The sequence below is a fragment of the Apium graveolens genome, chromosome 2 (genome assembly GCF_009905375.1).
Source record: "Apium graveolens cultivar Ventura chromosome 2, ASM990537v1, whole genome shotgun sequence".
Taxonomy (NCBI): Eukaryota; Viridiplantae; Streptophyta; class Magnoliopsida; order Apiales; family Apiaceae; genus Apium; species Apium graveolens.
The window spans coordinates 79,378,082-79,403,501 of NC_133648.1; the positions used below are offsets into that span (position 1 = coordinate 79,378,082).

Here is a 25,420-nt window from a genome sequence, read left to right on the forward strand (position 1 = left end):
TGTCTAAATTGTCTTCTCATTTCGACCCTTCATCTAAAGATGATAGAAGGTACTTATTTTCAACTTAGTTTCCAACATTTCTAGTCACCAAGAGTCCTGCTTCAAATCCTGATACATCTTAATGCTTCGCGGGTGGATAGAAAATTTGGAATTATGGCCTTCTCGCAAAATTTTGTCTTTCAGCTCAATCGTATTGGGAATTCATATTCTCGGGGGAAAACTTAAACATACCTTTTTTTCCTTTTGAATACAAATTCTTCTTCAGTCAAACTGTCAAATTCTAGGTTCATAACCCCCTCTTGGTACTTCCCGATTCCTTTTATCAATTTTGAATGAGGAGTGATCTCATACAATTGCTCTCTATTATCTTCGGGTACTCGAACTTTAATTCCTAACTTCTTCCATCCCCTTGCTGATTCTTCAGCAATCCTAATGGTATTGAGTCCTTCCTTTCTGCTCAGGGCATCTATCACCATACTGAATTTTCCTGGGTGTTAATTAATCAAATAATCGAAGTCCTTAATTAATTTTTGACCAGAATTCATACTTTTGAAACTTAGAATACAATTGCAGCTTTTCAACTAAATTTTGCATGTTAACCATTATTACAAGATTCTATCAATGACAATCATCTCGGTTTCCCTTAAAATTTAAAATACATACTCTCAACATATCTTATATTGTCTAAATTGTCTTCTCATTTCGACCCTTCATCTAAAGATGATAGGAGGTACTTATTTTCAACTTAGTTTCCAACATTTCTAGTCACCAAGAGTCCTGCTTCAAATCCTGATACATCTTAATGCTTCGCGGGTGGATAGAAAATTTGGAATTATGGCCTTCTCGCAAAATTTTGTCTTTCAACTCAATCGTATTGGGAATTCATATTCTCGGGGGAAAACTTAAACATACCTTTTCTTTCCTTTTGAATACAAATTCTTCTTCAGTCAAACTGTCAAATTCTAGGTTCATAACCCCCTCTTGGTACTTCCTGATTCCTTTTATCAATTTTGAATGAGGAGTGATCTCATACAATTGCTCTCTATTATCTTCGGGTACTCGAACTTTAATTCCTAACTTTTTCCATCCCCTTGCTGATTCTTCAGCAATCCTAATGGTATTGAGTCCTTCCTTTCTGCTCAGGGCATCTATCACCATACTGAATTTTCCTGGGTGTTAATTAATCAAATAATCGGAGTCCTTAATTAATTTTTGACCAGAATTCATACTTTTGAAACTTAGAATACAATTGCAGCTTTTCAACTAAATTTTGCATGTTAACCATTATTACAAAATTCTATCAATGACAATCATCTCGGTTTCCCTTAAAATTTAAAATACATACTCTCAACATATCTTATATTGTCTAAATTGTCTTCTCATTTCGACCCTACATCTAAAGATGATAGGAGGTACTTATTTTCAACTTAGTTTCCAACATTTCTAGTCACCAAGAGTCCTGCTTCAAATCCTGATACATCTTAATGCTTCGCGGGTGGATAGAAAATTTGGAATTATGGCCTTCTCGCAAAATTTTATCTTTCAGCTCAATCGTATTGGGAATTCATATTCTCGGGGGAAAACTTAAACATACCTTTTCTTTCCTTTTGAATACAAATTCTTCTTCAGTCAAACTGTCAAATTCTGGGTTCATAACCCCCTCTTGGTACTTCCCGATTCCTTTTATCAATTTTGAATGAGGAGTGATCTCATACAATTGCTCTCTATTATCTTCGGGTACTCGAACTTTAATTCCTAACTTCTTCCATCCCCTTGCTGATTCTTCAGCAATCCTAATGGTATTGAGTCCTTCATTTCTGCTCAGGGCATCTATCACCATACTGAATTTTCCTGGGTGTTAATTAATCAAATAATCGAAGTCCTTAATTAATTTTTGACCAGAATTCATACTTTTGAAACTTAGAATACAATTGCAGCTTTTCAACTAAATTTTGCTAAAAATTTTGAAAATTTTGGCACAAAATTGTTCTGACATTTGTTGACATAAATATAATATCATTCCAAATATCGGAGTTCTATATATTACAACAGACTTGCTTGAGAAATTATTACATTGACTGAAAAAACAAATAGTGTGGCTTTAATTTACTACTTTCAATCGTTTTAGGCTTATTGCCTCATGTTACGTTAAAATGTATGCAGTTCGTCTGCAGATATTTCGGTTAGTAATAATTATAGTAGTAAGCAAAACACAAAGATTAAGGATGTCATCTTCATCAATATCAATTAATCGATGTATAGGTTTTATTTAAAGGGGTCTGGTCTTTGGTAAATGGTTTTATTTAAAGGGGTCTGGTCTCTGGTAAATATTTACCAGAGACATTTTAAACAACAAACGATTTTTAAGCCGTTGGATGGTTGATCCAACGACTAAGATTAAAAAAATATGCACACGGACCGCGTACAATGTCAGCGGTCTGGTGTAATTACCAAAATGCCCTCGCACACGGACCGCGGACAATATTAGCGGTTGGTCGTTTTCTTGCAGTTATATAGCAAACCAAAGAAGCAAACCACAAAAAAGAAAAACAAAAAAACACAGTTGCAGAGAAGTGTGATTGAACACAGGGGTGGTTAGCAAACACAAACACGGCAAACACAAAACAAGGCTCAGTTGAATCGATCTCTTCTTCCTAATTACAGATATGTAATCAATGCATTTTTCCTTATCAATTTGAACCCTTTTTTCTTGTTGATGTGATTTTATTTAAGCAAATTCATGATTATTTTCTTGATTTAATGGTAGTTTTGTTCGATTAACTCCCTCTTAATTCAATAATACATGTATGTGCATTTGCTTTGATTCTTAAAATTTGTGTAGTGCTTTAATTGTATTCAAAAATTAGGGTTGATTTAGGGCTATTAATTTGGGGCCTAATAGGTGTTTGCTTTAATTGTATTCAAAAATTAGGGTTGATTATGGTATTTAATTTTTTATTTAGGGTTGATTATTATTATTTCGAATTTATTATTATTTAATACGATTTTTTTGGAAATCAATTGGAAATTCAGTTTGAATTTATTATTCATTGGAAATTAATTTCGAAATTATTATTATTTAATTTGAATTTTTTGGTGTTTTGATGGTATTTAAATGCGAAGTTATTGTTATTATTTAATTCAAAATTTTTGTTATTTTGATTGTATTTTAATTCAAAATTATTGTTATTATTTAATGTTGAATACATGGTGATTGAATTTTATTTATAATATTTCCAGGTATGGCTAATTTTGATGATTTCGGGAACATGTTGTCGGGTCCGAATGTGCATAACATTATTCTGGGGATGCATTGACATGTGGGGTAATAGAGAACAAGGCTCAATATTTTGTTAATAATTGATTTCAGCCTTTGACCGATGAGGATGTTGAGGAGGCTTTGTATCGAAATAATATCAAGCTATCTTGGTTGTTTGATAGATATGGTAGACAGAAGCCCGAGAAGAATAATATGTTGGTCACAGTTGTACATATGAATGTGTATTTGCTATTCGTGATAGGTTGCATCCTCTTCCCTACGAACAACAGGTCTTTTGTTCATGTTTGGTACATCCACCCTCTGATTAATATGCGGTAGATTCCTTACTATGGTTGGGGTGCGGGTGTGTTAGCTCACTTATACAGGGGATTGGAGAATGTTGCGAAGAAGGGTAGTAAGACCATTGCTTATTGTGCGTGGTTGTTACAGGTTTGTTCTTACGAGATATTTCCTTGCATTGGCATGCCTGTACGGTCCCCGGTCAGGAGAATTATCCGGTTGCTGATGGATGGGCCTATTCTACTCATCAGGGTATTACAAAGAAGCGCAGAAAGGTAGGTCCTCACCACAGTTTACCATTTTATAGAGGTGAGTTAATGGTGTTACTGTGATGAGGTAGTTTGGAGGCCATATGCTAGATTCGAGGAGGTTATGGACAGTGAGATGATACATGCATAGTTAGCTGGGTGTGGTCGAGTTCCCCTCGTATGCTATGATGTGATCGAGTGGCAGCATCCGGACAGGGTGAGCAGACAGTTTGGTGCTAGTCCTTAGATTCCACGAGCGCCAGTGAACATGGTTGGTTACAGGGGGCCTAAGGAGGCCACGTTTGCAGGAGATGATTGGCTTGTTCGGTGGTTTATTGATATTGGCAGATGGGCCAGGTTCTGTTTAGATTTAGATGGACTTGTTAATGACTCAGTTAACATTGCTTTTGAGGCTGATTACATAGCATGGTATGCGGATGTATCTCGTACGCAAATAGGGAAACCGGAGCCACACCCTCAGCAACAGTACAAGACGAGGGAGTTGTATGATAGCCTCGAGGGATATGAAGTTGTAAGTGTTCTACAAATTTTCATATTTCACATTACACATTTTGCACAATACATTACCATATGAATTGCATTCACACGTATTTCATCCTTCACATATATTAGCCTTCTGGATTTAATGAAAAATTGTATGTTTATGTTCGTAGATGGTTGTCGGGCTTATTATGTTGAAGCAGTTGGATGCTAGGGTTGCTCCAGAGTTTATGGAGGATTTTGGGAGGATATCTGGTACCTTCCTTACACCTTTCACACAGTTGATGCAGAAGATTAAAGGACCTGCCTACAGAGCTCCCACATTTGAGAACATCAAAGCAGATTTCATTGCACCTTCCACTAATAACATTGACATTCCGGATGTCGTAGACATGACATAGCCATCTCAGCATGTGTCTCAACCCTCTCAGACTATTTCCTCATCTAGTAGACCTGCGAAACTTGCATCCCGCAGGATGAAAGAACAAAAGTGGAGTATCAAGAAGAGTTTGAGCATGATAAAGAAGAATGAGATATATTTGGATTGGGTATGGGGCTTTGGGATGGCGCCGAGGATCCCGGGTGATCTTACAGTTTAGGACTATCATGTCCATGCATCAGCGATGCAGAGCCTTGCTCCAGGAACATGGGTTGATGACAGGATCATATACACTTATATAGTATTTTTCGTTACTCATTGATAATACATTTTACTTGTTGCTAAGTGCATATATTTTCCTTCATATTTATTTTTAGGGATTGCTAAGGAGTCGGGAGGAGGAGATTCACAATGGAGGTATATGGGAGAGGAAACATGTCTATTACTTCATGGATCCCTACTTCATGGTACTTGGGAAAAGACATGTGAAGAAAATCAGAAGAGCATCTAGCATCGGTGGAGATACATTGCAGAAGGCATGGAATAAATAATTACGTAGTTTTACTGGTTTTGCCACTGCTAATATTGGGCATACTGTTCTCGAGGCGGACTACATATTCATCCCATGTTGTGTTGCAGATGTGCATTGGGTTTTGTTCATCTTCATAACTAGAGAAATTGAAGGGCTTATCATAGATTCAATGAATGACGAGCCGTCATATTAGGAGGAAATACGAATGGTGGTATGGTCTTTTAATATTTTAACGTCTTCTATACAGTCCTAAAGAATCCTATTTGTATTCATGCTTTGATCATGATTTTATTGCAGTCATGGTTGTTGTCGAGGCTATTGCATATAATACAGCCAGTCGAGGGGCGTGACCCTGCTTCAGGCTTCAGCTGAGGTCATACATCTACCATCTAGACCAAAGCAACGAAATAACAATGATTGCGGTGTTTATGTGATGAAATTCATGATCTATTTCACACAAGGATATGACTTATCCTCGGTAGCGAATTGGTCACAAGAGGAGGTGGACACCTTTAGATACCGGATAATGAGGGAGCTTCATCTTGGGAAGGCAAGGGGGATTTCCGGGATTCATATGCGCAAACGAATTTTTAAAATGTAAAAAAAAAAAATTTGCTCGGAACCAAGTTTTTAAAATTTATAAAATTTTTGAATTTATGATTAGACTTGTAATTTCTGATTTTCCTGTTATTCTGAAAATTTATAAAAATCTCTAATTTATAAGTAGATTTTCAATCTTAAATTTCGTACTAGAAATCTTATAAAATACATAAAATCAACTAAAATTCACTGAATAATACGAAATACAAGATTCAAATGAAAAATACATGATCACTAGAATCCACTAATTCTTACAATATACATAGAAATAAATGGATACATTCGGTCCTCTAACCAAAATTACCTAGTCTGTTAGAAAGACCGGTGTTGAGCAACTCCTTGAGTAGTATCCACGAAATATGCAATATGGTAGAGAACAAGTACACAACCATCACGGATATGCCATTGCGTAAGCTTCCATGGGTAAGGGTTGGAGTCATTCCCAATTGTTACGGGAATGATACTCGAGCCATCGTAGAGAAGGAATCTTGCAAAACATGTACCGCATTCCCTCTCCGTCCCTCCCGTTAGGTGTGAAACCCAACCCTTCACATGTTCAATGCGCATTTGGTCCATATTACAACCCTCGCGAGGCCTCAACTTTATAATATCGGCAATCCGATCACATTTAGCAAGCTTACCACCTTTCCATCTAGATTTTTTCCATTTGTCATCGGGCGTGTTGTTGCCCAAATTCAAGATCGGAAGGAAGTACGGATCCGGATGAAAGTTTACCAAGTTCCATGATTCACTATCCCCCATCCAATTGCATGTCTCGATCCAATTTTTGGCCCTATGAGTCTCCTCATCGGGCAGGTACAAGTCTGTTTCCTCTTCCTCCACATGGGGCGGCTCATCATTGTCCATAAGGGGCGGCAACTCGCCACATGCATCTTCCATATCACTAAAGGTTGGTGAGACCACAACTTCCTTGTCATTTTCCTCATACCATGAGTCGCTTGATTGGGAGTCCGAGAATGTGTTGCTAACGTGGGAAACCGAATCACAACTACGATCGGAGTTGTTGTCACTAGTCATTTAACCTATGACAATAAAACATAATTATATGAAAATAAACATAACAAAAAAAGAAGCAATGTTAAATACTAAAAATTCAAATTCATTAAAAGATTACAACATTACGTTACAAATACTACATTACTAATTATATTGCGATTCTTGAGCATTTTTAAGATCTTCTAGTCTACTAACACACTTTCTTTTATCATGGCCTTTCTTTTGACAATAGGTGCACTTTCTTGGAGGCTTCTCTTTTTTACCAACCGATTCTATGGGACTTTTGGAAAGAATGTCCTTTTTCCTCCCTTAAGTTTGGGACATAATAGGGTCAAGAATTGGTTCTTCATGAGCACTTGTATTTGGAGCATGTGAATTGCTTTCGTAAGAATTAATTCCATCAACGCTCATTCTTTCGAGAATTGGTATTTCTCGATTCATTACTCCAACGGCACAATCATACCATTCCTTGGATGCAATGCTACTTTGACAAAAACTCATAATTAGCATTGTCATGTTATTAAATCAATCGGTTGAGGTCATCTCATTAATTGCCTTCCGAAAGCTTTTTGGGCATTTTCAATGAATTCCTTCAACCCCGTTGCTGAACTCACATAATTATCAAATAAAGAATTCATTCCCTCACTCCTCGATGTACTATTTTGGAACCCGAAAATGTGTTTCTAGTATATGCAATAATCCACTTGCGCTTCAACTCATATAACTCATTTAACCATTTATGCTCTTATAGGTGATACTTATCCACAAATGATTCCCATCCAGCCTCAAAAATATCTTCGGTGAGGGAATTATAAATACAATGGTTGAAGTCCTTCTTGAATTCCGGAAAAGCTGAATAATAATGAGCTAATTTCTCAGGGAATTTTTGACTGATGTGCCAAGAACACAATAAATGGGTAGTATTAGGGAGTACATCCGTAATAGCGCTTGCTATGGCTTGATCTTGATCCGTAATTATAGTCATTGGAGGCTTATTCCCCACACCTTTAAGCCAAGTATGAAGAATCCACTGAAAAGTCGATGCGTGTTCATCCCGCATTAGTGCAAACCCAAAAATCAACGATTGATATTGATGGTTGACTCCGGTAAATGGGACAAATGGCATTGCATATATATTTGTCCGATAAGTGGTATCAAAAGCCATAACATCACCAAAATTTTGGTAGGCCATTAAACATCTCGGATCAATCCATACAAGACACTTCAAACGATTTTCTTCATCAATTTCGGTCCTAATAAAATATTTAGAACCACTTTCTTCATTCAACCTATCTAACAAGTCCAACCCCGCTTGGGCATCACTAATATCAAACATTTTCTTCCTCTCATCTCTTATAACATTCCTAATATGTTAAACTTTGATGCCAACTTTATCATTACCTCCATGAATGTTACCAATGACATTCATCACTTGACAATTACGAACCTCCGAATCATAAAGAGTTTTAATCAAACTACGGGTAGCGGTGTTGACATGTCTTTCGTGTTGTATCAAATTATCTTACTAGGGGAAACAAGACCGTGGTTGTGTACCAATTCAAGGCTAGTTATCTCCCAAAGACGTATTTTCTTTTGATAATTCACATAAATCCTCACATTGCACTCACATTTAGGAAGAATCTCTTTATTTTTACTACTCTCGGCGACGGCACTTTTTCCCGAAAGCTTATAAACATATAGATGACCATATATCTCGTTTTCTTTATTACGATGGGTCGCTTGAATTTTAATGGCAAAACAATTTCTTAAAGCATAAGCCTAAAAAATGATAGGCCTCATCCATACTTTGGAATATTTGGTTCATAAATAGAACTCCTCCACCATCAACATTTTCACACATATATGTATCCTCTACATTATCATCTTCATCCTCAACATAATCATTTTCAAGCTCATCTTCATCCTCTACATTATCATCTTCATCCTCAACATCAACCAAATCATCATCTAAATTAATAAATTCCTCATCTTTCTCAATATTATCTACAAACTCATCATCTTCAATAAATACAGGATTTTAGGTTTTTCACTAGTACTTAAATCATTAAGATGTAAAACATGACCCAAACCTTCTTTTTTCTCATTTTTACGCTTATGACGAAATATACAAGCAAATAAATTTATGTCATGACAAATTAAAATTCAAAAGAAGTAATATACCTTGAATCGAGAAAGATGCTGGAATTTCTTCAAAAAAAATGCCCTAACATCGCTTGGATTATTGAACTTTGGAAAGTGTTTTTTGAGTTTGATGTGTGGTGAAATGAGGGTGAGTAGGGGACTGCTGGGATGGGATAAAGAAACAGTTATCAACCGCGGACAGTCCACGGACCGCTGACATTGTCCGCAATCCCTGAGATTTGTTGGCGTTATCTGGACCCTTGATTGCTTCATCCAACAGCTAAAAAATAGTTTGTTGTCTGACTGGTTTATGAAAAACAGTTGTCACAGCCAATACCCCTTACTTAAATGATCTATTATCTTGTCCTCTTGCGAAAGATCAAAAGTTTGACTTCATGTTAATTTGGGCCACACAAAAAAATCTATAATCATTTAAGTAAGATCTACTCTAGTTGAGGTCTCGTCCCCTAACGGACGGAAGATCAAAAGTTTGACTCTAAGTTAATGTGTACTGTGTACGTGTGTAATGAGTTAGAAAAAGAAAAACTTGTAAGTGATTACTCCAAATACTACCAGGCATGAATTGTCTGCTGCCAGAAGTGCTGAAGCTTGAAAACGTGACACAAGGAGATCTATTTGTATCTGGAGATCCCTGTTAACATGACCTGTGGTTTTACTTTTTTCAATAGTAAATAAATACGATTCGTAGGGAATAAGGAGATCTGTAGTCAATATTACACTCGTGCAAACCAGTCCAACGCACCACACACACACAGGGCCAGATGAAAAAGTTTGTTCTAGTATACAGTACATGAGTGCACACACACACACAGAGCAAATGGGAGGTAATATTACACTCTTGCAGACCAGTTCAACACAACACACAACGCCACATGAAGAGGAAAAACTTGCTTGGCAATGAAAAGTTTGTACTATATAGGTGAGTGCACACAGAGAATGAGAATAGTTGCTCATTTCCCAAAAATTCTTGTACTTCACCTGAAATTCAGTCTAAAGAAAATACACAAAATGTAATTCTAGGACCTAACCAATAAAAGCCAAAGATTAGGTATTTGAGTAAACAAAAGGAAATGCTCCCAAAGCCTGCATAATCCGCATGTCATTTCCTCGACTTTAATTTGAATATGTTGTCTTTGTAGAATTTAAGTTCTGCTATGCTCTCCCTGATGTCATCCATAGCCCTGTGCTTGTTTGTCTTTTGAGGCGCTTTTTTGTTGTCTGAAATAAAAAGATATGCCAGTGAACAGCATTAGTTTTTAGGAAGTTGCATAGGCAGGCAAATTATACAGGTAAATATTATTTGGATTGGGTTTATTAATTTAATATATAATATCCTTTTTTGGGGGGATGGGAGGGGGGGTTGACAGCATCAAGTTATTATTTGTCTCCAATATGAACTTAAATATCCTGAAAACATTTTACGAAATTCTGTGAGTAATACCTCTTGGATACCAACGGATGCATAAAGCCTTAAGACTGCTCACATCCACAAGTACATGAGGAAAAAGACTAGCCAATTTTGGCATATACTTCTGCACAAGGAAAATCATAAGGAGATTCCTGTGAATAGATCAAGGCATTGGAGAAAAGAAAATAGTACTGTTTTTAATTGTAAAAAATCACAGATGCAGAGATTGCATATAAACGAATTCAATCGATGCAATTTAAATCGTAAAACGTTTCCATTTTCTCCATAAATGCTCATTGTTTTTTGTTTTTCCACATTAGGACCCACAGGAAAATAACTTTCGAAAAATATGATCGCCGAATAGCAAATTTCCTTGAAACCAGGAGATGCTAGAATGTCAGTTTAATGTTTACAGACCACTTCCACTTAATGACCCAACATAACATTCAGTTATCTACAAATTATGCAGCCATAATCGAATAGTTAAAATGGCCCTTTGCTGACTTGCTGTTATATAAACTTAAAGTGTCTTGTTTTAGAAAACTTTGATAGCTTCCCCTGCAGTCAACAATGCAAGTATTAAATTACCCTGCTAATTATAAGTATCTAATTTAAAGACCGCCAAGGGTCTAGGTCCAAGGGATTGGGTTTAGCTGAAGTGTGTACGTTCGCAGAGAGGGCTTTCTAGTTCCTTTAAGTAGGTAAACATCAAAAGGTCAATCAAGATTAATAGAATGATATTTTAACGATCTCTTAAGCAATTTGACTTAACATATGTGTGTGTGTGTGTGCGCGCACGTGCTCGTGCATGCGCTCATTCACTCCCCATACCTTCAGGAATAAAAGATCCACATAGACTGAATTTCCGGCAAGAAGTGGCGTATATGCGCCCACATGTCTCTTTACGAATTCCACAACCTACACGTGTTCAAAACACGTTGAGTGATATGTTCATAGGAGAACAAATTTAAGATTTACAGAAAAGTCCCAGTATCATAAAGCTAGAGATATTACAACCCCATGGCTATAACGGAAGAATTAAAATATTTATGCTGTATATTATTGCCACATTCATTAAACGTTATTTACATGTTCTGAAATCCAGAAGAAGAATGATCCTGCAATCCTGCTGCCAGTATATTGTATAATAATCTCTAGATGCATTTTTTTTTTGCTAAATAAAATCTAGATGCTTTCTATTATGCCTTGACTATATTAAACTATCGTTCCATTTCCATCTACAACAGTCAGATAAAAAACTTAACAATGCACACAGATTCTAAGCATGTATACTGCATGAAACTTTCACATACATGCAGATTAAATTTTGAAGAAAAATAATGTTCAATCACCTGTTCTTCAGCTTCCTCTTCACTGAGCTTGCTTTGGAGAACCCTCCTTGTCAAGCCTACGAACAATATGGGAGTTAACACACTGAGGAATGGGTTTTAAGATAAATGCATTAACCATCGAATCACATAGTTTACAATTCACAGACCAATTGTAAGGCTAACACTCAAAAGAGAACCCTCTTAAAAAGGAAACGAGAGAACCCTTTTAAAAAAACTTAATTTTAAAACTGAAAATAGGTGTAAATGTTTTTTTATTTTCATATTGCTTCCATAAAGTTAATTACAAACAACAATTTGTTTAAAAAATTTTAAAAAACACATGAAAAAAAAATTAGGAATCTACTTATGAATCTCATGAATTTTTAGATTATGTTTTTGAATCTCTTAAATTTTGATACAAATCTTGATTTTAAAATTTATTTAATGATTATTTTAATGTTAATGAATATATTAAAATATAATAATGTTAAAATAAAATAAAAAATATATCTAATCTCATTTTAAATCTAAGGTTCTCTCGTTCCCTTTTTAAGAGGGTTCTTCTGGAACCTTACTCATTGTAAGTATGTATATTTAATATACTAGGATAAAGAAGGGTCAATAGAACTGCCTCCTTACCACTTTCTCCATGATGACTCCGACACCATTCTCCCATTTTGTCTAGACATTCCACAGTTTGATGGATAACTAAATCGGGCCCCTAAAATACAGAAACCAGATTTTATTATTCTGTAGCAAGGAATAAGACCAGGAAACAACAAATAGAAGTTATGTAAAATCGAATCATATAGAAGTTATAAACAAATCGAATCTGGTAAATGGAAAAGTCAAGTGGAGAAGCATTAAATCATGAAGCTTTCACTTCCTAACGCAAGAAATATTTTTTAAAGAAAGTCAAGAATACAAACCACTCCACAATTATATCTATTCAAAACCCTCAATCTTCTTTTTTTGCCTTCCTAGGTAATAAAACAAATTAATCACTAAAATGTAGAAGAATCCTACAAATTGTTATCCAGGTAATATTACTCTTTAGGTAAGAAACAGTTAACAATTTGTCTATTGAGATAGAGCTGTTTGAATAAATAAGCTAACTGCAACATCAAAAGCAAGTTCGAAATCGCATAATTTCAATTCTTATACTTGACACTACATAAAAATATTAAGTTGGTTTTATTATCAACCCCAAAGGACTCTTTGCTCACAACAAAAACAACAAGAAAAGAGGGGGGGGGCTTCCAGTCCCATCCATAGAAAGCTTGGAATTTGTAGAATAGAGTAGTAAGTTATAAGACACATTTATTAACGTAGATGGAGATAGTATATAATAACACAGGGTGAAAATTAATAAAGAAATCTATAGAAAATTATCCTATGTAGTAGAAAGTAAATTTACCTCAATAGATTTGGTCAAATTTCCATCAGTAACTATACAAGCGATTTCCAGTATTCTATCGACTTCTACATTCAGACCTACATTAATAACACGATGAGAAAATGAGGAATGATATTAGACACTATACCACATTTAAGGTCATATATTCAGCCACATTAACCTTAACCAACTCTCTCCTCCATAGAGTAAGAATAAAAGGAAATACACTTGTACCCATGCACAAGACTGAAAAAAATGCTGCCACAAAAATTTGCATGAAGGCAAGCTGCTTTTGCTCTTAGCTAACAGTACAAGCAGATGAAGAAGTCAGGCCACAACGCTAGATGTCTTATAATGTAAATGAGACTGATTTGACACTTGAATGGAACAAAACCGGTGATCTATGAGATTGAGAAACACACAAAAACGAGACCAATATGCATGCGCAACTGGATGTATCCAACTCAAGTAAAGAACAGGATAAGCTACAAGGTTTCTGGTAATTATTAAATGACCAGCTTTCCCGAAACTTTAAGGTAGAGGGTGTTGGGGAAAGCTAATAGATTAATCTTACATCTAATGACTTTAACATTCCTGCTGACTCGAAAGCCCATAATGGAATTGTAGAGTGGTTCGCTTAGAGGCCATGACATAAAACCTTAGTGTCCAAATCATATATCTGAATTTGAAAATATTGCAGGTATGGGCTCGTACTCTCGATCACTTTATATACCTGGCTCTGACACCATGTTAGGTGACAAGCTCTCCCAAGACGTGTTGTTGAGGAAAGCCATTAAATGAATTTAAATCTTAAAAATCTCATAAAACAGTGGATTATATGTGCTGGTGCTTAGGGGAAAACAGACAACGAGCAGAGAGGCACCCAGCCTAGGGGAAAACGAGACACGCCTCAGGAAGGAATTAAAGATGGATCACTGATGGACATCAAATGAACCACATAGTTTCTTATCAAAACAGAGATTATTGATGGATCAAACTGCTTCTGTGGAAACTAGGAAATAGTTGAAGTCGCGTTCTTGTCATTAACAAATTCACTGGCTAATTGTATTGGATTTTTTAACAATAAAGCCTAATTTGTCCATCTATCTGGAAAGAGATAGAGAACCCTAATGGAAAAAGTAGCAGTATATGTTTCCAATCAAGTATTTCATAGTAGTGGGTCCAAATTTCCCTACCACAATAAGGTACATAAACTATGTTAAGCCAGACTTAATATAATAGAACATATGATCATATCTGCAACCAGGAAATTGTGCACTAACATGCATAGCATCTTTCATCAACAATATAATGAATGGAATCCAAGACGCGAGTCCAGAAACCCAAGAGAATGATGTGATTCTAAATTATTTGAACCCAAAAGGAACATTGAGACAAAAGATTCATCTGCAATTCAAATTGGAAAATAATAACTACCTGTCATTTCCAAGTCTATCCATACAAGAGGTAGTCTGTATTCTTCATAAACCTCTTTCGCTCTTTGATCAGTGTTGTTCTCATCATTTGTAAGGGTGGTTCCTCCATGGTTTTGACTACCTTTTTTGCCCTTACCTGCATCGTAAAAGCATTATTCTTTATATCATAAATCATACAATTCGTTTCAGTAGTAGTTATGTCTCCAGGACTCCGGGTGGACATCAGGAACTAAAAATATGCCAAATGAATGAGTTAGTTTTATCATTTATCTCCTGCATCCAAGAATTAAACAATGTTTGACATGTCTTTTCGAAACCTATGTTGTGTTTGGTTGAGGTGAATGAAATGGATGGAACTAAAGGAAAATTAATGAGAATTGGAGGGAAGATTTTGAAAAAATGAGGTAGTGCAAAATTGTTATGATAAGAATTGCGAAGAAATTAGATGTGAGAAGGAATGGAGCATTTCCTCTCAAATTGGGGTGTTTAAATAATAGTTAGATGGTTAGGAATGGAATAAGCCAAAGAATGAAAATATTGAACATTTACCCATTTTATCCTTTAAATCTCATTCCATTCCATTCATCCCAACCAAACACAACATTAGCAAGTGTATACAGTCTACACACTAGAATCTCCTATACTTGACAAGGCTTAAATACATTTGTCATGTGTTTCAGAACTTCAGCATGTGTCTACACACTGGAATCTCCTATACTTACAATCATACTTTCCAAAGCATGAATGCGAGCGAAGGAGCCATCAAACCACCAGATACCCAGGCAGTAAGGGCCTCATCTATGTATCCATTAGGTAAATTAGGTGTTCAGCTTCAGACAAACATAAAATTTACCCAAAGAAAATGTTTATCTATAGTATTAAGTAAATTGATCTACGAATAATCTATTTAAATGCAAAGTCAAATCATTTATCTCAAAAATAAAACAATATACATAACTGAATGCCTAATTCGCCAGAATGCACAAAGGGCCACCTACCGCCTACCCATTAAAATTAAGGCAGCCTAGACGCCTGCCCATAATTAATCCTGTTCCGCCTAAGCAATTCCTTAACAACTGTAACTAAAACAATACATAGACAGCTTATTAACAATCAAACGAAATAAACCTTTTTTCGCCGAGTTCACTCCTTTGCTAGCAACAACAATTCTCTTCAAGTCTTCTTCATCAGCAACATCAACATCTAATAAAGAGAACGCATTGGAGAGTTCATTCATCTTTGTAAGAAAGACTATTCAATTCTTGTATCATAAAGCTCCTACTTCAGAAAAAAAAACCTTATACAAGTTAGGCTTAGAAGGGTAAAAAAAACAACATTACAGAACATGAGAGCTGTAAGAAAAAAGATGGGCATGCAAACAATAATCTTGGCAAACTAAAATACCATCAAAACAGACCAACAAGAAACTAAAACAGCACAAATACCCAGAAAACACAGGACCCAATATCTTCGGATATCTCATCAAAAGCACAATTTGACAGCAAAAAAGAATAGAACAAGATGTTATTACAACTTAGATGAAGGGGGCAAAAGAAGAAATTGTAATCTATGGAAATACAGAGCTACATACCTTTGGTTTCAAGAACTAGAGCTGAACAAGTTTAGGGATATTTTGTTGAATTGAAAAAAAAGCGCTTATGAACATATGGAAGCTGTATATTAGACAAAAAATGACAAAAATACCTCATTTTTAAACTTTGTGACAAGAATACCATTTTTTGGAATGTTTGGCCAAAAATACCTACCTAATACGCATTTTAAAATTGGGTATTACTAATACGCATTTTAAAAATGGGTAACTTGTATAAAAAAAATAATAATTATGGATACGCATTCGTGAGATGCGTATCATGCCTTTATAAAGCATGATACGCATGTCAGGAATATGTGTCATGATTTTACTTTTTTTTATTATTATTTTTTATTTTTTTTAAATAATACTCATTTGTCAAATGCGTAATAGCCTTACCCATTTTTGAAATGCGTATTAAAAATGTATTTTTGGCCATATCTTTCAAAAACGGATATTCCTGTTACATTTTCTAAAAAAGAAGTATTTTTGACCATCACTCATATTAGACACATTAAACATTAAATGGGTCGTTGGGCCTATGCTTACTATATTCTAAAATCCGTTTCGGAGTGCCGTTAAACCATTGTATTGTGGGAAAAAATGTTGATAGAAAAAGTGCTATCACTAAAATTAGATGACTGTTTGGTTTTTTTTTTAATTTATATATATTTTGAGATTAAATATATAAAAATAATATTTTTGAGAGTTGAAAACAGTTTTTCCAAAAATATGGGGACATAGTTTTGCTAACGGCAGTTTTTAGACCAAAATCGTTTTTCCAAACAGCAGATTTTAGAATTTACCAAATACCTTTATGACAGCTTTTCAGCAAAAAACTGTTGTAACCTTTATGACAGCTTTTCAGTAAAAAAACTGTATCAAATTATATCAAATTTGTTGATGATACAGAGCAAGGAATGATGAGTCAATTAGATATCAACCTGAAACTTTAATAGTCTAAGAGAGAAAGAGTCATATTGTCACTAAGTATTTTTTTAAAAAATTTAAAATAAATATAATTTATCATATATTTATAAATGATAAAATATTTTTTATTAATAAAATAAAAACCGGATCAGATCTGGATATTCGGTTTTATGAAAATTTGTGACCCGGATTCGAATCTGAATCTATAAAAAAACCAGATCGAATATCCGGTCCGAATTATTAGGATCGAATATCCTAATTATCTAATTTTTTTAAATCGAAAATTCGGATAATTTGATTTTATGGTCACTCCTAGTCATAGAAGACAAGTACAATTATGCAATAGAATGACTATTTGAAATAATATTCCTGCCTTTTCCTTAAAATATAAGCTAATTAGCGATTAATCGTATTGATTAGTTTTAATTAATTTTGTTTAGTAACTAAAAATGTACTTATAAATTTATTTAAACACGTCAAACTACAATTTTTCATTTAAAAAAATAACTTACGTACAAAAAAATACATATCATTAGTTCATATAATTTACATATCTATACATTCTCAAAAGCTCTTTTTCATTTTTTGAGTATATATAATTTTTTTATCTTACTCAAATTGAAATATATATATATATATATAGAGACTTTAGTAGAACTTAATGATTAGTTTCATTTCATCAAAAGTTAGTCAAATGTTAAAATATATATTGATACGCTTTACCAAATTAATCTATTTCAAAATTCAATATACAATTTAAAAAATATATATTATTGTTAATGTGACACCCTTGTACCTTATAGTATTTGAATAATTTAATATGAATATATTTTCATAAGACTGGTTATATATCCAAGTGCTCAAATTTTATATTCTTAAAAACATATTTATAACAATTACAAACATGCGCTCTTTCTCAAGTTTTACAAACAGAGTTCAACATAAAAAATTACAAATGACTGTCAAAAGAGTTAGCTACATATAATTATATATACAAGTTCTAAAGAGTAGGGAGTCTCGATCATTAGCTAGTTGGCCTATGACTCAAACCTGTATATCTTAAACTCCAAACTCTATGTCCAACAAATGTCTAACCTTTACGATCACTTGAAAAGTATATATGTTTACGTGAGTCGCAACTCAAAGATATAAATTAAAACAACTTATTCTCTAGAAAATCATACACATATATGAAATAATTAAGTACTTGTGATAAGTAAATTTATGTATATGCCTGTGTATTCCATTTTCTTTGTTATGACCATCGATATCTTGTATCGTCCTGAGATTCCAAGTTTTTGACCCGAATGTCCCATATATAAACTTGAAGATTTCAAGTGTATGACCTGAAGGCCCCATATATAAACCCGAAGATTTCCAAGTGTATTTACAAATACAGGAATATGAAGGACACGTCGCATTTATTAAATTCACGTGCGTATGCATTCATTTCTAGGATGCTAACTAAATCCAAGTACTGGGTTATGCAAATATAATTGATATAATACAACAACCATAATCAGGGGAGGATCCAAGATTTCAAAGTCCTCTGGACTAAGATGTAACGCCCCCAAATCTGAGGTCAGGAATCTGGGTCGTCACGCCATCCGTTAATCATGTCTAACCTGTATTGCTTCAATAATCCAACAGACCTCAATCTCACGCACACACACACGCAAGTTATAGCCTTAAAAATGATGTACAAAATGTAATCTTCTTTTATTACAACTCAAATGTACTTTATAGGATCTTAAATAATTATTCGTAACCTCTAAATGAAGTTACAATAATTACTACTAACATCTTATACCTATCTAAATACTCTGGTCCACCTAAGACAAAGCTGTAAGGGATTCTCCCCACGATTTCAATTGACTAAGTCCCACACCGGTATACTGGTAACCTGTTATGTTGTGACATTTAAAAAAAAGCAAGAGTGAGCAATAATGCTCAGCCATAATAATCAATAGTATGAAAAGACTGTTAAAGAAATTATATTAATCCGTATAAGGATATGTATTTATTCAAAGTAGTTTTCTTGGTGATAGACACCTCTTTTCAAAATGATTCTTTGATGAACTTATAAGTCTGCAAATACCTTAATGGTAAACCCAGCACCTAGGCTTGGGTTACGGTATTACATCTCAATTCCAATTGGAAGAATAGGACCTTCATCGGAGCCTCCGAGATACGATGATCAGTCATATAACGGTATTATTCTCTACATGTAGATGAACGACTTTCTAACATCCTGGTTGTCATCCAAACCGCATCCGGGCTTTATATGCTTCCGTATTCCTCTCGGGTATGATTTGTATACTTCGTATGTCCTTTAGTACACATGGTACCTTCTCATACGGAAAATTAAAATGGTAGTCTCCCCAGTCCACGGAGTACTGGATCTTTACCCCTCCTCTGTCCTTTTAAGAATCCTATCATGTACTTGGAACATCGAACTATATCGAAGTTCCCCGAGTATTTTGCTTGTTGATATGCACCACTCATCTCATATATGTATATATATGTACTTCCGAGAATTTTCGGAGGAAGTACTAAGATAATGTGAGTTGACCGTTGTCAACAGATAAATAAATAAGGGGGAAGTTTCCTTTGAAACTATGTTTAAATATTTAAAATAAGTCGAGATATATTCATTGACGATCTGAAACTATTCGAATGATTTTCTGAAATCCAAGAGTATATTATAATAGGTTTTATAATTTTTAAATCATGTTAAATTATTTAATAAATAATTAATAATTAAATAATAATTATTAAATAATTAGACCTCGAATAATTATATTTTAAAAGAATATTTGAAATAATATCCCTCAACTAATTTACGTTTAAATTGTTAGGTCACACTTTCACTGTAGAGGGGGTGAATACATGTTTATTACAATCAAATCAAACTTCAAGAACTTATGTAACAGAAAACAAACTTTATTTAAACAATAAACTCTGTTACAATCTGGAACTGTTATCTCTCAGTGATGAACAAAATATCACGAGAGCTGCTAGGGTTATAATAAATAATATTCTCGATAATGATAACACTTATAGTGTAAACCCTATGTCTGTGTTTATATACTACACAGTTACAAGATAATCGCTAATTGATATGGAATATAATTCTGCTTCCTAAAATATATCAATCAGATATCTTCTATTCCAAGTATTCCATTCTTCACGGAATTCCTTCTTCATGCATATCTCTTCTTATGTTTATCTTGATCTTCTTAACTTTAATCAGCTACTGTCCTTATCTGATCGTCCTTCAGCACTTAAGTTCTGATATCTATCTCCTGATAACATAAGTACTGATATCCCTTAAGTTCTGACTTCCAGTATAAGTACTGATCAGTTAAGTACTGATTTGTTCTGTTCAAATAAGATCTGAAATCTAAATATAAAACATATTAGCCATGACATTATCAAATATATCTAACAATCTCCCCCAACTTGTAAATTAACAAAATATACAAGTTTAACAGATATTTGATGATGTCAAAAACATTAAGTACAAATGCATGAGAAATAGACAAGATAACTACAACTTACAGTCCTTAAAGTTTTTACCAATTCAACTTCTGATAACAACTTCAATCTGTATAAATATCAGAATTTAAGCAGTTGTAGATCTTCGACTTGGCTTCATCATTTTCTGATCTCTCTGATGTCAGGAGTTGTTCTGAGATAATTCTTCAACAAACATTTCTCAGCATATCTGAGTTCATCAATCATTCTCCGTTTGACATCTTTAAGCTCTGCAGTATCTTCACCAGTTTGAAATATTGCAGCTCTGAGATCATTAATCTTTGCTTTTCTCAACTCCCGATCTAGTCTTATGACATAAGCTTTGTTAGACTCTAGATTGAATTCAAGCCCCTTAATACCAAGATATGTTCTGATCTGTGCAGTATTAGGCTTCATATCAACAATATCACCATTGTGATTTCTGTACTTTGAAACATATCTGCTGTCAGACTTAACAGAATAAAGTCTTTTCTGTCTCTGAATCTGTTCCTTTAAGTAGTTTGCAGCAGTCTCTGTTATTCTGTCATCCACTTGAAGTAAGAATAATACATGCTCCAATTCTTCAAAATACTTCAATGGAATGGCATTTTGTCTTATATGATAAACCCTACCATCTGTCATGAAATACAACATGATGTATTCTTTCAAGTAGGTATGGTAAACCATCTGTACAGATTCTAGTTGATTCAATCTCTCAGGAGTTGCTCCAATACCTGGTTCACTCAAGGAAGTTGGATCATCGGTAGTGTTGTGTACTCTTCTTTCATCAGCACTTCCCAATCCAGTTTTATCTCTAGCTTCCTTTCCAGTAACTACTTTTGCTTCAAAACCACTTGAAGTAGTCTTCAAAGATTGAGACTGTTTTGCTTTAGTGAATCCTGGTAGGAGTGTTTTAGATTTATTTTCTGATATCAAGTTAACTTGAGCACTGTCAGAGGTTACTTGCTTCTTCTGAATATCAGAACTTACAATTTCTTGACTCTGAACAACTTGAGCCATGTCAGAGGTTGTTTTAAGAACTTTTCTTGAAGTCAGAGCAAGATTATCTTTTCCATCAGTAATTTCTTCTTCATCAGGAGGTACATAAGGCTTGATAGGTTCACCAACCTTTTCTTTACCCTTGGATCTTGGATCTATCTGTGGTTGTGATCTAGCCAAAGTTTCTTCAGTATGTATCCTTTCTTTGATCACAATGCCTTTAGGTTTTGGAAGTAACTTTTTACCAGAAGCTTCAGATTTAGATGTGACTTTCTCTGATTTAAGTCTGGCTTCTTCTTCCTTTAAACTTTCCAAGTCCATCCCTGGATTTTCTTGAAGAAATAACTGTCTTGACATTTTCTCATCAAGATCTAGAAGTTCATCAGAACTTATCCTTTTACCAGCAGCAGAACTTATTCTTTTCCCAGTATCAGAACTTGTTCTGTGACTAGCTTGTCTTGATGTAAACCTTCTACCTTGACTATGACCACCACCCATTCCAGAGTTTCCTTGGTCATCTTTTCCATCATCCTTTCCTTGCAGTGACTTGTTGGTTTTGCATTTGGACTTAATTACCTTCTCCCCCTTTTTGGCATCAGCAGGTAATAAAAGAGAGATAAGTAGTTCCACTGAGGTCTGGATTTCAGTAAGTTGCGATTGCTGAGAAGCTTGATTTGTCAGAATTTGATCAATCTGAGCTTGTTGCTTCTCTTGAGTTTTCTCAATATAAGCAACCCTGTCAATGGTAGGTTGGAAGAACTTTTTCTTATCAAGTTTCCAAACTTGTTCCTGTTTAATAAAGTTCTCCTGAATCTTGTGTAGCTCTGCATGAGTGTTGGAATGAAGACCTTGTAGATGTTTAGTACTCAATGCAGTGACTCTAAGCTGGATTTTAAAATCATCAGAATGTAACATTTCATCAGCTTTAGTCAAGTGCTCAGCAAGATGTAAAGCATTTGGAACACATGAAACTGAGTTCCATTCCTTAGTCCACTCCTGACCTGCAGGAGTTTCACTCCAAGGTACTGGTGCATCCCTGATAACAAACTCCTTTAGCAGTTCAGACTTAGGAAGAGTCAGTGGAGGAGTATGTCCTGAAGGACCTGCTTCATCAGCATCTACAGTTATAGCAGCTTCACCAGTATCTCCAACATTTGCAGCATCAGAACTTAAAGAATCAGTATCTTCTGATAAGACAACTGTATGAGTAGCAATGGAGGCTTCAACATCCTCTAATTGCTGATCTGATACTAAGTTCTGATCAACAGCCATATCCTGAGGCTCACCTAAAATCTGATCATCATCTTGATGCAGAGAAGGTGTTAGTGATAACTCAGGAGTTTGAACAGCATCAGTAACAGGTGTTGTGGAAGGATTATTTGCTGTTGGAGCTTCTAAGAAAAGTATTTCAGGCACAACCAAGTTCTGAATATCAATTTCAGCACTTGTGCCTGGATCAACAAGAGATATAGAAGGTGAATTAGCCTTGTCAGATACAGGTTCCTGAGATGGAGTTGATGGAGAAGAAGTGACTGGAGCAAATTCCTTGTCTTGTGAGATCAGAGATTCCTGATCCCCTTCCTTAGCTGCTTCCTCCTCATCATCTGAAACTGGCCTCTGTGCCCTCTGTTTCTTGTACTTCCTTGTTGATTTGGATTCCTTGGGAGTTGCAGGAACCGTCATACGTCTAAGCCTCTTGAGAAGCCTAGAACCCCCAATTGCAGAATCCTTTTGAGAAGTTGCCTTCTCAGCTTCATCTATCATAGGTTCTGAAGAGGGAATCTGATCCTCAGAATCTGATTCATCTCTCAAAGTAATCCTCCTCTTCTTCTGAGATGTTTGAGGAACAGTCTTTGTTCTCTTTGGCTTAGAGGATGTAGGCTTCACAGTAGGTGCTGAAGAAGAAGGTTGAGCAGTCTGTGAAGTGGAGAGATAGGATTTGAGATAAGTTCTGAGGGTAGGTTGAGTAGAATGAGAGGTAGGGACTGAGGTTGATGGATTTTGGTTATGGTGAGTTGGTTGAACATTTGAGTAAACAGATTTGTAAGTAGCTGGATCAGCATTTACCAGAATCTGTTTCACAGACTGAGGAATCTGTAATTGTCTCACCATTGATTTCTTTGTGTCAGCATTTATCAGGTCGTTAAAGTACCTTTTTGCAACCTTAAAAGGTGGGGTTTGAGTGCTGACTAACTGGGGTTCAGCAGTACAATACGTATAAATAAGTTGACAGAATCTAGCAAAATAAACAACATCTCGATCCTCTGTCATCCTATCCCCAATAAAACCAATTATTCCAGTTGCAAAATCAAAATGAGTTTGATGGATAATAGCATACCCGATGTGCTGACTCAGAATTGGGATGGCATCAAAATTTGAACACTTGTTGCCAAAAGCCTTGGTGGTGCAATCGAAGAAGAAACTCCATTCTCTTCTGATATTAGCCCGTTTCAACTGTCCAAGTTTCGTCAGACTCTTTTCATATCCCAAATCAGTCATTAACCCCCGAAGGTCTGATTCCTCTGGTATAGAGAAGATACAATCTTCTGGAAGATGTAATGCTCTTCGTACTGTACCAGGAGTGACTACATAGGAAGAATCCCCCACTTGGAAGATAATACTGGGAGTTCCTCGTTTACCACCATCATCATAAACTCCAGTCCTCCAGAACCGCAGAACTTGTTGACTTGAAAATAATTCAAGCTGAGTTAAGGCGTACCCAACCTCACTATGTGCAAGAAGATCTTGCACAAAATGCAATTCAGATGGAGCTTCAGCATGATCAAGAATTGCAGCATAGTTGTTTGGAACAAATTTTGCTCCATCAATGATTAAATCCTTTGGTGCCATGTGAAAAAATATTGAAATTCAAGTATGCCTGTTAGGTGTGTGAGATACTGTCTGTATGAAAAACCAACGTGAGAAAGAATGAGAAAGAGAGTAAAAGTAAGAAGAGAGATAAAGTATAAAGAAAGTAAAAGATTAAAGAAATCTTCTCTCTGTTGTTCTTATACTCTAAAAAAGAATGTTACCGTTGAACACCTGTCAGACATGCAGTAATAACGGGTAGTTACTGGGCTCGAGAAAACAGGAATGATTACTTATCCAGTTGCCTTGTTTCAAGGAAAAACCATTTCAGTTATCAAGAGACACAGGTTTAATTCAAAATTGAAACCGTTAGCACTGATTGAATTGTTTTTCACTGCAACATTAATATTCTGAAAATGAATCATGTTAAAAATGACCGAGATAATTTCGATGAATAAGTGCTGACAAAGAATCAGAACTTAAATAAAGACAAAATTTAAATGGTCATCAGAATATCAAGCAGGATTTAACAACACAGATAAAATAACTCAGAGACAAAATCTTGAAGTAAAAACAGTTTTCATTAATATATCAAGTCAATACATATATGAAATAGAAATTACATCAATACAAGATTTTCCCTAAGCTTCTAATCCTAACGTCAACAGCTTTAGTCCTAGCTAAGAAGCCTGACAAAGCTGAGGATGAAGAAGAACAGGAAGAAGACGAGATTAAGTCATCCTCCTCTTCCTATCTTCGACAAACAAGATAGCGAGTCGAATGATTCGCTCTTGCTGACGGATAGCTTCCCGCCTTTCCTCCTCCAGGCGCTCCAGATGGCGATGGTAATCCATCTCGAAGAATAGAAGGTGAGCCAGCACCTCCTGTGGGACAGAGTCCCAGATCTCCTCAGGAATGGCTGTTATATGCCACTCCTGCTGCCACTCGGCACAACTGAGCTCCATTGTGAAGGTTTGTGTGTTCAAAAACATGTTGTATCGAACCA

General features: G+C 35.2%; 2 protein-coding genes across 4 annotated transcripts; both read right to left on the reverse strand.

The window, feature by feature from the left end:
- Positions 1-7,581: 7,581 nt before the first annotated feature.
- Positions 7,582-8,172, reverse strand: LOC141690924 (protein FAR1-RELATED SEQUENCE 5-like). Its single transcript, XM_074495680.1, has one exon. It carries the CDS (start codon positions 8,170-8,172, stop codon positions 7,582-7,584), a length of 591 nt encoding a protein of 196 aa, XP_074351781.1.
- Positions 8,173-9,810: 1,638 nt separating this feature from the next.
- Positions 9,811-16,252, reverse strand: LOC141707567 (oligoribonuclease). 3 transcript variants are annotated; one of them, XM_074510793.1, is made up of 9 exons: positions 16,162-16,252; positions 15,699-15,851; positions 14,572-14,706; positions 13,156-13,232; positions 12,378-12,459; positions 11,760-11,815; positions 11,239-11,325; positions 10,441-10,531; positions 9,873-10,217 (listed from the first exon to the last, which is right to left on the reverse strand). In XM_074510793.1, exons 2-9 carry the CDS (start codon positions 15,805-15,807, stop codon positions 10,099-10,101), a joined length of 756 nt encoding a protein of 251 aa, XP_074366894.1. In that variant the 5' UTR covers positions 15,808-15,851; positions 16,162-16,252; the 3' UTR covers positions 9,873-10,098. The 3 variants fall into 3 exon arrangements, with proteins under 3 accessions (XP_074366896.1, XP_074366894.1, XP_074366895.1); XM_074510794.1 differs by having other exon boundaries at positions 15,699-15,848; positions 16,162-16,248; XM_074510795.1 differs by lacking the exon at positions 16,162-16,252 and having other exon boundaries at positions 9,811-10,217.
- Positions 16,253-25,420: the final 9,168 nt, after the last annotated feature.